This window comes from Crinia signifera, chromosome 1 (assembly GCF_055691185.1).
Source record: "Crinia signifera chromosome 1, ASM5569118v1, whole genome shotgun sequence".
Classification (NCBI taxonomy): Eukaryota; Metazoa; Chordata; class Amphibia; order Anura; family Myobatrachidae; genus Crinia; species Crinia signifera.
In genome coordinates this window covers 291240979-291259359 of record NC_139217.1, presented here as the reverse complement: position 1 = coordinate 291259359, position 18381 = coordinate 291240979, and the positions used below count along the sequence as shown (strand labels likewise).

The window sequence follows — 18381 nt, the reverse complement described above, 5'->3', positions numbered from 1 at the left end:
TTTTTAGGGCGTGGCCTAATCGCGGGAGGCACGGCCACCTCCCACAATTAGGCCACACTTTAAAGTTGAGGGGGAGTGTTATTGTCACTCCCCCCCCCCGTCCTCAGCAGCAGCAGCACACACCTACACCTCATTGCTTTGTTACATTGCTTACCTGTCTCCTGAAATAGTGACACCTAGATCCCTTTCCTCCTTAGTAGTTTCCAATATAGTGCTATTAATACTACATCTACTACTGTATATTTAGCCATTTTATGTTTGATAGTGCATGATTTTAATATTATTGGCATTAAACTGTAAATGCCATGCTCTTGACCATTCCTCTTGTCTACCTACGGTAAGTCATCAACCATTTGTTTTACCCCTCCTGGCGTGTCTACCCTGTTGCATACTGTACCTTTGTGTCAGCTGCAAAATGGCATACTTTCCCTTTAATACCATTTGCAATATCACCAATAAAGCTATAAAAAAGCACTGGTCCAATACAGATCCCCAGGGTGATCTGCATGTGATTTTTATATATTTATCTTATTATTTAACCCCTTCCTGACACAGCATGTTTTTGCCTTCCTGACAGAGCCCTTTTTTTCAAATCTGACATGTATCACTTAAGTGGGGATAACTTTTTTTTGCTTTTACTTATCCCAGTGATTTTGAGATTGTTTTTTCGTGACACATTGTACTTCAAGTTAGTGGTAAATTTTCGTCGATACAGTCTGTGTTTTTTTGTGAAAAATACCAAAATGTCGGAAAAAAAATGGAAAATTTAGCAATTTGCAAAATGTTAAATTTTCTGCTTGTGAGACAAATAATCATACCACTCAAAATAGTTAATAACTAACATAGACCATATGTCTACTTTATGTTTCCATCATTATTTCAACTTCCGTTTAATTTTTTTGGACACTAGGAGGCTTACAATATGAATAGCAAATTTTCAAATTTTCAAGAAAATTTCAAACACTGATTTTTTTAGGGACCAGTTCAGTTCTGATGTGACTTTGAGGGACTTGTATGTGAGACACACCCATAAATGATGCCATTTCAAAAACTGCACCCCTCACAGTATTCAAAACAGCATTTTGGAAGTTTGTTAACCCTTTAGGTGTTTCACAGGAATTAAAACAAAGTGTAGGTGAAATTTCAAAATTTCATTTTTTTTGCAGATTTGCAATTTTAATACATTTTTCTAAGGAACACAGTACATTTTACTAGAGAAATGTGACTAAAAATTTATTCCCCCAATTCTTTTGTTTTCATAAATATCCTATATGTGGCCCTAGTGTGCACGTTGACCAAACCACAGGCTTCATAATAGAAGGAGCACCTACTTGATTTTGGAGCCTCCTTTTTATGAGATTATTTTTTAGGCACCATGTAGGTTTCTAGGCACCATAAGATGCTAAAAGTTAGGAACCCCCCCACAAGTGACCCCATTTTGCAAACTACACCCCTCAGGGAATTCATCTAGGGGTATAGTGTACATTTCAAACCCCCAGGGGTTTCACCAATTTTGATACAACTGGGCAGTGAAAATGAAAAGTTACATTTTTTTACACAAAAATGCAGTTCTGGCTCAAAATTTTTCATTTTCATAAGGTATGAAGGAGAAAAAGCACCCCAAAATCTGTGCCCCAATTTCTCCCGAGTACGGCAATGCTTCATGTGTGACCAAAAAATGGCAGGACTCAGAAGGGAAGGAGTGATATTTGGATTTTGCAGCTCAGATTCTGGTGGAATTTTGGTGGGTGCTATGTCGCATTAGCAAGACCCCCGAAGCACCAATACAGTGGAACCCCCCCACAAGTGACCCCATTTTGCAAACTACACCCCTCAGGGAATTCATCTAGGGGTATAGTGTACATTTCAAACCCCCAGGGGTTTCACCAATTTTGATACAACTGGGCAGTGAAAATGAAAAATTACATTTTTTTACACAAAAATGCAGTTCTGGCTCAAAATTTTTCATTTTCATAAGGTATGAAGGAGAAAAAGCACCCCAAAATCTGTGCCCCAATTTCTCCCGAGTACGGCAATGCCTCACATGTGACCAAAAAATACCAGTTGGGTGCATGGCAGGACTCAGAAGGGAAGGAGTGATTTTTGGATTTTGCGGCTCAGATTCTGGTGGAATGAATGGTGGGTGCTATGTGGCATTAGCAAGACCCCCGAAGCACGGTAAAATGATGAACCTAATAATCCATAGATGTGTGGTATATTTTAAAACACTCCTTTATACATAGGCCGGGTTTGTCGGGGCAAGTGTCACACTGGAAAATAGTTTGCTTTCTTATTCCCTTTTTATAGCAAACTTTGCACCTTTTTTGTGTCCTGCCCTTTTTTCCAGTGGAGGGGATTTCATCAGGAAAATGCTGCCCTGGTACAATACGGGGGCCAGTACTAGAAGTACTGGGGCCCTCTGCCTGCTGGTTCCCAAATATTAGGCCCTTTATGACTTCCTCTTGAAAGTGCATAAATGTCCCCCTCTGGCTGGTAGAACGGAATAGCACGTAAGCGTTATACAGTGCCATCTGGATGATATACACGGCCAGCTTCTTGTACCAGATTTTTGTTTTCCGCAGGGCACTGTACGGCTTCAGTACCTGATCTGAAAGATCCACTCCGCCCATGTACCTATTGTAATCCAGGATACAATTAGGTTTTGAGGTGTGGGTACTGGTACCTCGTACAGGGACGGAGGTGGTACTGTCTCCGTGAATTGTTGTCAGTATAAGGACATCCCTCTTGTCCTTATATTTGACCAACAACATATTTTCGGTGCATATTCCCCTGCTTTCACCCCTTCTCATTACTTGGGCAATGTGCGTTTTTGGGAGGCCTCTTTGGTTCTTGCGCACAGTACCGCAAGCTGCTGTACCTCTTGAACCAAGGGCCTTAAACAGGGGGATGCTGGTGTAAAAGTTATCCACATAGAGGTGATAACCTTTATCCAGGAAGGGGTGCACTAAATCCCAGACAATTTTTCCACTAACACCTACGAGGGAGGGGGGGCATTCTGGCGGTTCAATTCTTGAATCCTTCCCTTCATATACCCTAAACCTGTGGGTGTACCCTGAGGTGCTTTCACACAGCTTATACATTTTTATGCCATACCTTGCCCTCTTACTGGGAAGGTACTGGCGGAATTTAACCCTTCCTTTAAAATTTATAAGGGACTCGTCTATGCAAATGAATTTATCTGGGATGTACATCTCTTCAAATTTGGCACTGAAGTGATCAATGACCGGCCTGACTTTGAATAGCCGGTCAAAGGTGGGATCATCTCTGGGTGGGCACTGTGCATTATCGTTGTAATGCAAAAATTTAAGGATTAACTCAAAACGATTCCGGGTCATGGCCATACGGTAAAGTGGGGTGCTGTACAGAACATCTGTACTCCAATATTGCCTAATTTCTGGCTTTTTTACTATGCCCATATGAAACACCAGACCCCAAAACGTCATCATCTCTACTGCATCTACAGGGGTCCACCTAGCAAATGATGACGTGGGGTTTTGAGCAATAAACTGCTGGGCATATAAATTAGTTTGGTCCACCATTAAATTTATAAAATCATCAGAGAAAAATAATTTGAAAAAGTCAATTTCTCTGAGACCTGTTGAATCAAATTGGATTCCTGGGATGGCCAAAAACTCAGGAACCTGGGGCTCAAAATTGTCTGGTGGTGGGGTCCATACGAGATCAATTATTGGGGGGGGGGTCTCAGCTGCTCTACGGGAGCGTCTTTGAGGGGGTCCCTCATCACTAGAGGAGGAAGAGGAGCTTAAGATGAATCCTTCAAATTCCCCGCTTGCCTCACTGGCTGTGTCAGAGTCAGAGGCAAGCATGGCATATGCCTCCTCCGCTGAATACATTCTTCTGGATGACTGGGATGACATTTGGGATGACATTTGGGATGACATTTGGGATGACATTTGGGATGCCATTTTTATTTTTGTGTTTCTGGTAGTGAAATGTTTCAACACGTGTATAGTGTAGGGGGGGGTACAAACTTTATTTCAATGTAGTATGTAGTGTGTAGTGTGTATGTAGTGCAGAAAAAAAAAAAAAGGTCCTGCGCCAAAAATTGAGCACAGATGTTGGTCAGTAACGTCCGTCACTGAACAGCGCTCAAAGGCAACAGGAATTTGATCAAAAAAATTTGATCAAAAAAAATTAAAAAAAGACCCCACAGCACCCTCAAAAAAAAAAAAAAAGGTGATCAGTGATGCGACACTGATTACCAGTGAGGGGCAGCAGGTGCACAACCTTTGGTGCAACTGACAGTGCAACTGGCAGGTATATATAAAAAAAAAACCTCTGCACCCCCAAAAAGTTGCTGATCACCTCAGATATAGTGATCAGCACAAAAGGGGGGGGGCAGCAGACACAAAATACAGCACTCTCTATCACTCTCTGTCACTATCTCTCTATCTCTCTCTATCTCTCTCTATCTCTCTCTATCTCTCACTATCTATCACTATCTATCACTATCTATCACTCTATGACACTGCAGCAGCAGCACTGACAGTTATATATATAAAAAATAACCCCTGCACCCCCAAAAAGTTGCTGGGGGTGCACAAAAAGGGGGCAGCAGACACAAAATATAGCACTTTCTATCACTATCTCTCTCTATCTCTCTATCTCTCACTATCTACCACTCTATGACACTGCAGCAGCACTGGTATATATATATATATATATAAAAAAAAAACCTGTGCCCCCAAAAAGTTGCTGATCAGTTAATTTATACTGATCAGCACAAAAGGGGGGGGGGGGGCAGCAGTCAGTTGCACACGCAGTACAGCTGTATATATATAAAAAATATATAGCACAATCTGTCACTATCTCTCTATCTCTCTCTATCTCTCTATCTATAACTCTATCACACTGCAGCAGCACAAAATGTAGCACTCTCTGTCACTAGCCCTCTCTATCTCTCTCTATCTCTCTCTCTCTATCTCTCTCTATCTATAACTGGAACACACTGCAGCAGCACAGCAGCACAACACAGCACAGCACAACACAGGAAGTCACAAGCTCCAGGAACGCTACAAGCTGTGATCAGGTAAGTATTTTGCAAGGATCAGGTCAGTAAAACGGCAGATTGGCACGGTGACCGCACTGCACGCAATTCCAGACCGGAATGGCGTCTGCAGTGCAGTCACCGTTAGTTTAAACCCCCCTCCATGGCTGTGATTGGTCCGTCGGTCCGACGAACCAATCACGGCCTTTGGGGGCGGGTTGGGTGAGGTGGGGTGACACCAGTGTCACCCTTACACCCCGTGGTGATTGGTGCTGTACTTTACAGCACCAATCACCACCGATCCCTGTGTCACCGGCGAACGTTATTCGCCGGTGACACAGAAAACGCTGTAATTGGCTGTTCACACTGAACAGCCAATCACAGCGATCGCCGACGGGGGGCGGCATCGCAGCCCCCCTGGGCATGCAGGGACATGTCTGCTGTCAGGGACAGCAGACATGTTTAAACTGTCACCGCGTCTATAGACGCGGTGACAGTTAAATGGCATGACGTACATTTATGCCATGTGTCGGGAAGTACATCCCGGCCATGACGTAAATGTACGTCAAATGTCGGGAAGGGGTTAAATTGTAGCTATAGTGTTAAATACAAAATAACAGAGCCTGCCTGCCCTAGATCCTCCAAACAATAAAACTGCATTCAGCATCAGTATGTGTTTCCAGGAAGTAAATGGAAGAGATTGGGGTGTTACCTTTAGTGATATGAAAGCAGAGTCTACAGGGTAACCTCTTCGTGTCATCCTCAAAGACACCACTGCTTCGGTCTCACACACCACATACATAGCCTGCAGCAATTCAATGCAAGACCATTTTATCTCCAAGCTGTGAAATATAGAAAAACCCCAGTGAAGTAATTAGTGTAGGTCATACTGGTGTTCATGCTGACTGATGCACTGATGTGGGTATATATATTACATCTTCTGTTACAAAACTGAACACATAACACTTACACTTCTTAAAAAACAAGGACTGTGGCTCTCACCATGCTGCCACCTCAGCAGACTGAAGTCAGAGCATTTTGTGTTTATTCAAACAATGGCATTTACACAAAACAAACACAGATCCCAGTAAACAATTGAAATATAAGTAAGAACACTGTAATTAAAACTTTAGAATTCACTTGGGTTTCATTTAGAACTTACTGGGTTTTACTTTGGAACTAGCTCTTAGTACATAGGGACTAATTCATGTTTGTATGCTATTGCCTACGCAGCTGCAAATTTTAAGGCTACAGAATTTCTAATCATCACAAGTGAAGCTGCCATCCAAAAAAGATGAGGGATGCCCATCTGTATCATCAACAACTAATTCACAGTTGTGTATGTTCTGTATCCACAGTTCTGTATCCACAGAGTATATGCTATAAGGAGGAATACTGACAGCTGGGGTAGACCTACGGCTACACAGACTGAACACAACAGCAGTCATGCAGGAGCCATGTTTTTTGTGCATACATGATTTTAGCTGACGCCCAATATATGCCACAAAAGTGGCCATGACATACATGTTGTTTTGCTGCCACTCCATGTTACCATCTGCAAAAGGTGACTTCCTGTCAATCACTCTGCAATGAAATCCTCACTGCGGTCAGCGTCACAAAAGGTACCTTGGTGCATATGCAGTACAGAATTTCTTGGGCAGGACCACCAAATATGTTGGAGAACCCGCCTCTCATCACAACCACGTCAACAAATTGAAGTAGAGGTAAACATTTTGAGAATTCGAGAAGATACTTTTGGATCCATTTATCATTGAATATTTGTAGCTTTAACCACAAATAGATAGCATCTCCTGAATGTATTACCGAGGGTCCATAACAGATATCTCCAATACTTGCTGCAATCCCTGCACTGCTGCTGATTTACCAACTGCCGGAACTGGCAAACTGGCATCCCAGGGATACTGCCATCTGCCATCTGAAGACAGCCTGCTATTGCCTATGGTGTACACACAGCAATCTAGGCAGAGGAGGGTTCCACCTCTTTCACAATGGCTGCCACTCATGTGTGGTCAGCAGCACTCAGAGCACATTGTAGGGGCCAGCTCCTCTCGGAGCCTCTGTCCCAGCATGCCTGAAATTATACATCCCGCCAATGTAATCGCATCCTGCAATGCAAGTCTGGGATTTAATATCAACCCAGATAGCATTGCAAATGTGATTCCTAATAAATGTGTCCGCAAATACGGACTTTATTTCAATTTTCTTATTAAGAATAGAGGCCTTGGCAACTTTAGACACAACTCTGCCAACTATGTACAACTGGCAGCGGGCCTAAATCTGTCTTCTAGTCCAACTCATGCTTTAAAAGATAATCTACATGATTGGAAAGCAGCATATTATACAAAATGCAGATAATACATTTTTAAGAGGGTTATAATAGCATCAACATCCAAATGCAATATGATATGAAAATCAATTTGTATTGCTACAAAAATAGATTTTATATTCATAATCATCAACAAAATGAACTACACAGATGAGACATGTAATAACCGGCAAATACTGTTAAATCAGATCGCCTAGGCACAGTTTCCATCACGGCACTAAAAGGCCACAGTCTTCGATAGGTCGACAGTATTAAGGATGATAGTCAATAAGATTACCACTATTGGTCAACAGTTAGGGTTGACATGCATTAGATTGACATGGTGAAAAGGTCGGCATATGCGTGAGGCACCGTGCAGTTGGGAGTCCCCCCAGTCTGAAGGGAATAGACACTGTTCTGGGGGAACAACAGCGATGCAGAGGGCGAAACCAGGGTGCTTGGCCTTGAGGCCATGGCAGCCCCACGAGGTCACGCCCTCTGTTCATAGGCCACGGCCCTTTATAGCCGCGCGACTATCCCTCTTCCGAGCCACCTGAAGTTGGGAGGTATGTAGTATTACATTATAGAATGGGTTTCACACTGTAACTCATAGACAAAAGATATGCTTTGAGATTTGAGTTGTTCCTACCATTTAAAATATACAATGATTGTTGCACTCAAATTTAGGGCCATATTTTAATCAGCTAGGTCCCCCGCACGTTCGCATTTTGGCTCATGTGCAATTCTACACAAGTGCATACGCTTGGTGCGAGCAGGCACGGCAAACTGCTAATTTGGGCAGTGGTGAGGCTGGGCGTTCCCATGAAAATTAGGCAGTGATGCGGCTGCCGGGGCGGGCAGCTGACATCACCGGATGTCAGCTGCCCACCCTGTTCCCGTACAAGGAACACGCAAAACTAAGGCACCTGAGAGTGTCTTCGTTTTGCGTACTCATTCCAAATCTTTCGATGGTTGGTGACCATCAAATGATTTGGTCCTTTCACCCAAGGCTGCGAATGGATGTTTCTGCAAAATAGCCATTCGGGGAACTTGCCGAGCCAGGGGTGGGGGGCGGGCGGCTGTGCGAGCAGCATTAAAACCACACGCAGCGCTGGGAAATTCTCTACACGTGAACTAGAATAAGGTCCTAAATGCAAAGCTATAAAAGTATATATTTTCTGGTTATGCTTACAAGATCTACAGTGTTTTGATAGACAGTCAATAGGTCTACCCCAAATGGTCAACATGTAATATGTAGACAAGGTCAAAAAGTCGACAGGCTCAAAAGGTCAACATCAAAAAGGTCAACATACAATAGGTCGACAGGAACAAAATGTTGACATGAAAAAGGTAGACACATAACAAGATCCACATGAGTTTTTAATTTAGCGTGTTCTTACTTCGTAGAGGGAGAATATAATAGTGTGCCAAGCGCAGCCATGCGAGGGTACGCGCTAAACTAATTGGTGGTCCATGTCGACAGTTGTTAACATTGACACCAAAGAAATTTGAAAACTCATGTCTTTTTATGTTGACATTTTGACTCTATTGACCTTTTGACCCTGCTGACCTTTCCCAGGTTGACCTTTTGACCCTGCCGACCTTTCCCAGGTCGACCATTTGACCCTGTTGACCTACTGATTGTGACTTTTGTAAGTTGACCTTTTGACTGTCTATCTAACTGTCTACCTAAAAATCCTCACCCATATGTTCAGATGTCTTGTGTAATAATATACAGATTTATATTATATACAATACACAGATAAATAATTAGATATTCAGAGATATGTGTTAAAGTGCAGATTTGCTCCCTGGGTGCACAAATGGGCTAGACAGAACATTGGCCCTTATTCTGATCGGTGCGGATATTCCCGCATTCTTACGGAGCGGTCCGCACGCCACGGTGTTTTGCCGCATGCGGCCATCGTCCGTAGAAACGCCCACGTGTCCTCCGCATTCGGACGGACTCACTCTTTAAGAACAGGGCGTGTTTACGGACGACATACAAACCATGCGTGTGCGGGAGAAACACTCAGATTCTGCACGGTATTACAGAGTATTACAGAGTATGCTCGGAAATACCGCATCCGACCGGGAGCCAAGCGGTGCTACCGCACGTAAGCGGAGTATTTACGCCAAACAACCCACTATTATATATCTTCTGTATTGCTAGTATTAATATTCAGTCATGTCCATTGTTAGCAGTTTTAAAGTGTGTGACAAGTACAGCATATGTGGGGGATTAGTACGGTTTCCTTGAAGCAGCAATGGTTTCAATTAAAGCACTGACAAGCGTCCTATTAGTGAGTAATGAGTAAAGGAGTCGATTCTATTGGGTTCAGGTGTTAATGCTTGTAGTCATTAGGCGTACGTTCGCCTACCGCATGGTAGAGTGGTGTCCGCAAAGCAATAGTACACTTGTGGACACCGCACATTTCTTCCCTTTTTGATCGCGTGCATTCGGAGTGGTATCCGAATGTACGCCCCCCAACATAAGTGTACTCCCCCGTGTCCGCCCATGTTTCCGCCCCGTTTTGCCCACTTTGAAACTACGCCCATGTGTCATTCCGCATGACGCCCATAATACGCCCATATTTCCCGACTGATTGCGGGGAACAGTTTTGGACGGGATTTGGCCGAACAGGTACGGAGTCAAGGCGTGACACATGCGCGTTGCGTTCTCCACGCATGCGCAGACGCCGTAAAGACGCGATCCGAAAGTATGCGGTAAAGTCCGCGTCAATCAGAATAAGGGCCATTGTACTGTACATTTGTTTGTACTGTTAGCACTGTACATTTAAATGCTTTTCTGTCCATACTAAATGTGCTTAAGCAGCAAAAAGCCAATTGAGGTCTTTTGTGGTTGTTTATATTATAACTGAAATTGTATTTTTGTGGTTGAAAAGATTTTAGCAGATACTTCTAGGTATCCCATTAAGGTAACAGTGTACACACGATCATTCCAAAGGACTCGTACGCTAACAGTTTCGCTCTACCCTATAAGCAATGGTGCTGAAATGTAGAACAAGAGGGACATCTGCTGGTGAACTTTAGGTAACATGGCTGAGTACAACAGCTGGATAGGAGTTAATTTAAAACATTGTAAATAATGTTTAGATCCAGTTTAGAACATTATAGAGCCTGGGAATCTGCAGCATAATATGAAAGCTATAGCTCGGATCATTGTCAACTTGAAACGACTGGTATATGTAGAAAATAGAGATAGACATATAACTTGTGACAATTCTAAAATTCAGTTTTTCAGAAATGTATCTTTTTACAAATTTGTGAATGGCTCATAATTACTAAAAAAAATGGATAATAGCTATCACCCACTGGAGATTCAGAGTAGCGCATCCCTGGTTACTAATCAACTGGAGCCACTACTAATCTATCATTACTTTCTGATCTTCACCAGGGGCCCACTGTACCAAAAAAGTATATAAAAACCATTCACATCATTTAAATTCTTAATTTTGAAAAATTTGCAAATCGACAAAAAAATTGGATTTTCATCCAGACCTAATCCACTAGCAACAGAAAGACATCATGTGGCTGCACTCAATGGTCAAGATGAAAGTGAGATAAAATAAGGGATCAGAACATTCTGATTTGTTAATGGAAAACAAAATGTAATACAGACTAATGAAAATGTCCAATTGCACATGCAGATTATTTCCCAACGGTGAATATTTGAATCTATCATGACTTACACTTGAGGCGCAGCTTTGTTTCCAGCTGGATCTGTAACTTGAAATTCCACAGTATCGTGATATACATCAAGTGCTGGGTTTATAATATACAATACAGATTTGCTGCTTAAATCCTTTTGAGTGAATTGTTCTTTAATAATTCTACCTAATAAGAGAAGAGATGATTAGTTGGGTTCAAATATCTATCTATCTATCTATCTATCTATCTATTCTATTCTATTCCTTCTATCCATTCCATTCTACATTGGTACTATTTGGACTGAAAATGTAATGGTATATATTGATCCTTGTTGGGTTAAATTTCATTAGGAAACTGATCTCCACATTTCCGTTCTTGTCAGACTGCTAAACCCACATAATATCCCAGTGCACCAGTCCAAATAAGGATTTGTGTGAAAATATATTATACAACAGATGCGCCTGGCAAACCGCTTAGTTGCTTCATGCTGCTGGTGGGTCCAGCCAATCGTGTGTATTCATTTGGGACATCCAAAAGTGCAGAGTTTTCTGGGACTGTGATTTTTGTGATAAGCCCTGATTTGCATTTACATCTTATATACACATTATTTGATTGGTATCCAAGGAGTGTTTATTTATATTTTTATGATGTATTTATATGCTTTTATGGTACAGTATTTTAATTTATTTGTGTTCATTTTTTCTATATGCTAAAATTGTTTGTGGAGAAATGGATCCCTACACAACAATGTAGAGGAATGATTATCGATGATTTACTATCTGGTAGGCAAAATGTATAAATAGATGTTCTCCTTTCCATTTACTCTCTGGTATTTTGCATACCATATGCACACTATATGGAGGGGAAATAGTGTGTTACATTATGGAGCACTTGCACTCCAATGAAGTGCATTATGAAAAGGAGGGAACTATAGTATGGCATAATATAAACTAGGGCATTGCAACATAGTATAACTTGAACTGGTGGGCACTCTAATGTGGAGCGGAAAAGCGGGGCACTGAAATGTGGAAAATTGTCAATTGGGAATACTGTGTGGCGTAAAGTGTACTGGCAGCCCTACCATGTGACATATAATTCAGGGAGCTAATATGGTTCCAAAATAAACTATTGCACTTCTTTGGGGCATAATATTAACTAGGGTACTACTGTGGATCAGAAAATGAACTATGCACTATTATGGGGCATAAAATGAACTACTGCAGAAAAGTACTTGGGGCCCACAAAGCTCTAATTTCTCCAGTGTGCAGTTAAACAATCACTTCAATTCGTGCAATAGTAATGGCCCTTTGTCCATTCCTCCTTGATGAACGCAGATCTGTTGAGGTAAACACACCTGGATACTTCAATCCTTTTTCTTCTACTTTAATACCGCTTTCACACTGCCAAAACGTTTAAAGAACCGGTATTTTTAAACTGTATTTAAAACGGGAATGAGCCTTCACATTGCAGTAGATTACCATTTTAAATAGAGTCAACCCGTTTAATCCCTTGAACACGTTTCAAGGCAGAATGCAGGGGACAGCCTATCACAGGTCTGTAATCTGTTGTTTTTACTAAATACCGTTTCATAGCCATTCTCACTACATAAAAAATGGCTCTGAAACGTGCAGGACTCTGCTTTTTAAACGTGTTGAAATACCAGTTATCTTTAACCGGTAAATCAACTCTGGCGCTTTCCCACTGCAGCCTTAAACGTTTTGAAGTGGGAAAAAAACAGCAATGTACCGTTTAACAAGTGCAGTGTGAAAGGGGTATACAAGTTTTGTTGTATAGTGAAACAACTTTCCAGAATTATAAAAAACATAGAAGTCACAGAATTTCTGTGACCATATGAAAGACACTTCTACTGTACTTACCTGAGGTAACATTTTCCAAGTAATTTTTCTGAGGACCACTTAATATCTTAAAGACAATGTTTTCCTCCTCTGTCCCTGGATCATTAGCCTTTAGCTCCCTAGATGTTATGTAGATTCCATATCGACCATCACTTAGGAACTGAACTTTAGTAGCACAATTAATGTGCACAATTCTAGGGATTGTGCTATCTGGAAAATCAACCTAAGAAAATATATTTAAAAACAGATTAGATCATAAGTAATTGAAAATGAAAGTTCCTGGTGAAACTCACATAAAAAAGAAAAGTGCATTCTGTTTTGCACAAATGCCTCGGAGCCAGGTTAACATACAGGTTCAGATGGAGCTACAACTCTACCCCCCCCCCCCCCATACACACACACACAGTAGCGCGCACACCAGAACCACCGCCCCCCCGGGAGTAGCGAGCGCACAGAGGCCCTGCTTCGTGTATGCTCCCGGGCCGGATTGTGTTGCCAATCAGCCCCTGTGCATAGTGTCCTGATTGCCACCACAGATATGACTACAGTTTAAGTTTGTCACGTTTGAAATGTCTCATTGATATTAACTTAAGATAACATTGTATCATAAAGTGCTATGTGAGCTATTTTCATGGCTCACTAATCATCATACAGGATTTGAACATGGCTGCATCATATAAACATGTTTTAGTTTTAAAGTCATTTTGAGTTTGGTAAACATACCTTTGCATTAATGCGATATATGCTTTGTTTTATGATAAAAAAAATAAAAACGTCATTACTTCAATATAATAATAATATTAATAAGAATAATACATTTTATTTATATAGCGTTCTTTCTCCAATAGGACTCCGGGCACTTATATAGTAATATCCAATAATCTGAAAGTACTGTAGAAAACTATTTAGGCTTTGTGCAGTAAATTGCAGCCTTGGCCACCAAACCGTTGCTTGCGAACTACTGGTAGCTTGCACAATGATCCGGGTAGCTCGACCACTCCGTCTTTCCCTCTCCCATACCTCCCAACATGACCCATTCTAGAAGGGCCAAAATGCTTTGTTCCTGGGCTTCCTTTGCAATTGCAGTTGCAGATGTGGGTTTGTAGAATAGTTCAAAATACAAATAGGGGAGCCACACCAACTGCCACCTCAAACACTGCCAAACATTACAATCCAGGACTCACTGGCAGTTTGTATGGCTCCCCTATTTGAACTTTGCACTGTGCTAAAGCCCCTCTTTTGCAACTGCCACTGGCAAGGAATTCTAGGAACAGAACATTTTGTCCCTCCTGGAATGGGTCATGTTGGGAGGTATGCTCTCCTCCACCTGCCCATCCCCCTCCTCCACCTGCCATCTTCCCTTGCAGCCTTACCCAGGAGTGCCAGAAATGTTTAGCACTGATTCCACATGGAGAAAGGTGCATCTTCTACCATGCAACTTTGTGGCAATGAGCATTAACCTTGGGCAACAAGCATTGACCCTTTATAATGTGCATTGACTCATGGCAACGAGCATTGACCTTTGCCAGTGAACATTAAACCCTAGCAATAAATATTGACCACTGACAATTAACATTGCACCCCTGGCCATGAATAGGTAATTTAAAATTTATTAGAAGTATATGGCATATTGTGTCAGGGGCATTGCGGTGTGCGGCATATTGAGTCAAGGGCATTGTGGTGTATGGAATTTTGTGTCAGGGGTATTGCAGTGTGTGGCATAATGTATCAGGGGCATTACAGTGTATTACGGTTAGTGGCAGAATGTGTAAGGCATTTTTTGTTTTTTGTTTTTAATTTCTTTTAAATTTTTGTAACTCTTCAGGTTTATTTTGTCTCGAGTAGATCACACCCAATTAAGGTTGGAGACCACTGCATTACAGCATTCTACATGCATTTGAAACACAAGTATAACACATCAATATGGTTTCTAAGAGACCATACACACAGTGTCGGACTGGGGCATGAAGGGCCCACCAGGAAAATGCACTCACAGGGGCCCACAAAGGGACGTGGTGTTTTTGAAGGGGTGTGGCCACCTGACCAGAGAGGAGTGGCTATACACTATGCAATTTTGGGCCAATTTCATCCAATTTCGGCACTTTTGGCCGATAATCGGGTAAAATCGGGCCAAAATCGCAGGTGTGTGACATCTGATCAGTAAATCCCCCACCCTGATAATAAAGCACATAGGTCCCACAGATAATACAGCAAATAGCCCCCCAGATAATAAAGCACATAGGTACTCCACACACAGATAATAGTACAGCACATAGGCCCCCCATATAGTACATTACATAGGTCCCCCACTCAGATAATAGTACAGCACATAGGCCCCCCCCCATAGGCGAATCTAGAATTACGGTAATGGGTGGTCCCAAATCCAAATTCACAAGTAGGGGGGACCTTTGCACGGGGAAAAGGGGTGTGGCCTCATGGGACAGAGGCGTGGCATTACAAAATGGGGCGTGGTATTACACTTTAGACCACACTCCATAATACCCATTACACATAAATCAACATGCCGTAATGCCAATTACACATAAGGCCACACACCATAATGCCCATTACATACTATATAACAAAACATTATGCCCATTACATATTTGACACATAAGTGCCACGTACCTATGTGCTCATTGCTAGGGGTTCTTGCTCTATGCCAAGGGTGCTTCATGCACGATGCCAAGGGGGCTTCATGCTCAATGCCAAGGGGGCTTCATGATCTGTGTTTGGGGCCCTGGTGGCAGCTGCTCCCATCCTGTGCAGAGTCCTGTGCTGCACCGGCGGGAGTCGGGAGTCTCGGGACAACTGTGGAGTGGCGTGTGGCGTCTGATGTCATGACAGTGTGACAGGGTCCCAGGCAAGCGGCTCCTCTGCCCTGCTTGCAGCCGCCGGGATATTGCTATTGTGGTGGCGGGGGGAAATAAAGAGCGATAGCCTCACCCCCTAAACAAGTGGGCGGGGGCCAAAATCACCGGGGCCCACCAGGGGTTTTCCCCGGTTCCCTGCCAGGCCAGTCCGAGCCTGCATACACAGGCAGTGTAATGTGCACTCCCAGTAAAGGCAGGCTGCCTTTCGGTTAAACATTTGTACATGCATTTCAGGTTCATTAAGGTGATTTATGTTTTTCCACTTCTGTAGATAATCAAATGATTTTAACTTATATCATAAAACTTACTTGTATTATGAATGATATTGGCTCAGACTGAACCTTTCCATTAACTATGAAGCCTTGATTTGTCTTATCCGTAACAACAAATGTGAACTTGTCAATCTGAGCATCTTGTCCTCCATGTCTGTAGGCAACATCCATGTTATCAATATCTTTCTGTGTAAAGTTGCTCTGCTGCAGGGGTACACCTCTCAGATACAATTGCCCATATTGAGGTGGATCCACCAGCAAAAATGTAATATTCTCCACAGAAGTATCTGGGTCTGTTGCGTGAAGGGTTTCTGGCAAGATCACCGCCATTGATCCTTTGCCTTGTCTGAGACCATAATTCTTGGATAATGTTGGAAGAATTCTGTCTACCATCTCCACTGCAATGTCCAAGATACCATGTTTTGTTCGCAGCCCATTACTGACAAGGAATCTGGAAAAAAAAGGCAAGGGAGCCTTCAGTAAGATTTCCTTTTTCACCATCTACACAAAAGAAATAATAACATACCTTTACTGAAAGGCTTTTCCATAACTATGCTTACCTCGTGTATTTTTGTTATGTTCTGTGTAATGTCAGAAAGTGACAATTTTTTTTCTTCGTAAATTCTAATTGACTTTTGATCATTTTGTATTGTAGTATAATTAGGACAGTTGTCAAAGCCCATAAATCTCCCCTTCAGACTTAAGAAGTTGATATTTCAAACAGTGAAAAGAGAGGAGAAATTGTCCAAAGCAACCAATCAACTTATACCTACAGTTTTATAGAATGTACTTGAAAAATGCTCCCTCAAAGCTGATTGGTTGCTATGGACAAGTTCTTTATTTGTCTATTTCTGTGCAGTGCATGTGATACATCATACATATAGAGTGTCAGTTCTAACAGTACTAGGGCTAACCTGTTTTTCATGGATGTAGGCAACTTTACATACAGTAGCTCAAGTCTGGCAGGTCAGGAGAAGACATCTGGAAATATATTTACAATTTGGTCTCTTTATACACTGGATACTATATATATAATACAGTATAATCAATATATATGTCTAGTGTCTGATTGTGTGTCTCTGAAAACCCTGGCATCTGTTGGCAGCGAGTGAAACTCCATCTCTTTCTCTCTCTCACACATGAACGAACACAGAGGCAATCACAAGGTAGCAGATTAACTTTTGAGGCATTTGCTTCGAGCAGGCTTACTAGTTAATGATCAGCACTATATACTGTATATCCTATACTAGTAAGCCTGCTCAAAACTAATGCTTTGAAAGCTAGTAGATGTAGTTTCACTTGCTGCCAACAGATGGCAGTGTAAGCCCACTCAAAGCAAATGCTTCCAAAGCTAGTAGATATAGTTTCCCTTGCTGCCAAAAGATGGCAGTGTTTCATGGATACATGGACACTAGACATATATATTATAGATTATAGGCTAAAGGGCTGAGAATCTAAACACAACATTCTTTACTAAACTCCATGTTTCTGGAGACCTGTGCATGTGCAATAGACTTAGGCACAATGCCAGAACCTTCTGTACTGGGAAGACGAGGGGCCACCCAGAGACTGTACAAGGACCATGTACTCTGTTAAAGCACCTCTGTCCAAGCCGTACCATTTATGGATGCCTGTGGGTAAGTGCATATACACTCTAATGACAATGTTGGTCACCAGAACTACTTAACTGGTTCTGATTGCCCTGATTTCAAATGAATCTTTGGAGATGATTGGTGCTTTCTTCACTATTGTTTTTTCATGCAGCTTTTGGAGTGGAAAGTAGATCCAGCATGCAGGCGCTTAGTATCTGGGTTCTAGCATTTAGCTGAAAATTCTAAATGAGACATTAGAGAATTGTGACAGTTGTGGGTGAGCAGGCATGGTACAATATGTGCAGAAGGTTTCTTGTCACCCAGTGAAAGTCACTAAATTCTAAGTACTAAATTGTAATACATTTTCTGATTTTATAGCAGTAAAACCATCCTTTGGCTTGCCATTTTAATATGTCTATGTAATGTTCTCTTAATTTGAATATAAAATTATATCACAACGTTAACTATGTATATATTTTATTTGCTGTTAGTTATTTATATACTGCACACATATTCTACAGTGCTTCACAAAGAAAATTTGTTGTCAGGACCTAAATAATCTACCAGCATATATTTTGATTGTGGGGAGAAACCAGAATACCCAATGGAAACCAATATAGCAGTGTAGGAATCTTCTCCACACAGAGCTATGGAGCGAATCAAACCCTAAAACTCAATGCATTAAGCCAGCAATTCAACCATTCTACCCACATATTTATATGTTTTATCTGCATTTACCCAATATTTCATTGGCATAGGTC

At 41.8% G+C, this 18381-nt stretch overlaps 1 protein-coding gene across 4 annotated transcripts in view; it reads right to left on the bottom strand.

Annotated features, from left to right (window-relative positions):
* The window catches only part of FREM1 (FRAS1 related extracellular matrix 1), a 232723-nt gene that overhangs the window by 63104 nt on the left and 151238 nt on the right, over nucleotides 1-18381 (bottom strand). For all 4 annotated transcript variants that reach the window (XM_083185856.1, XM_083185865.1, XM_083185875.1 and 1 more), the window contains 4 exons: nucleotides 16065-16479; nucleotides 12905-13106; nucleotides 11069-11213; nucleotides 5742-5871 (listed from right to left, as the gene is read on the bottom strand). In XM_083185856.1, coding sequence (XP_083041982.1) covers nucleotides 5742-5871; nucleotides 11069-11213; nucleotides 12905-13106; nucleotides 16065-16479 — 892 coding nt within the window. The remainder of the gene's footprint in view (nucleotides 1-5741; nucleotides 5872-11068; nucleotides 11214-12904; nucleotides 13107-16064; nucleotides 16480-18381) is intronic.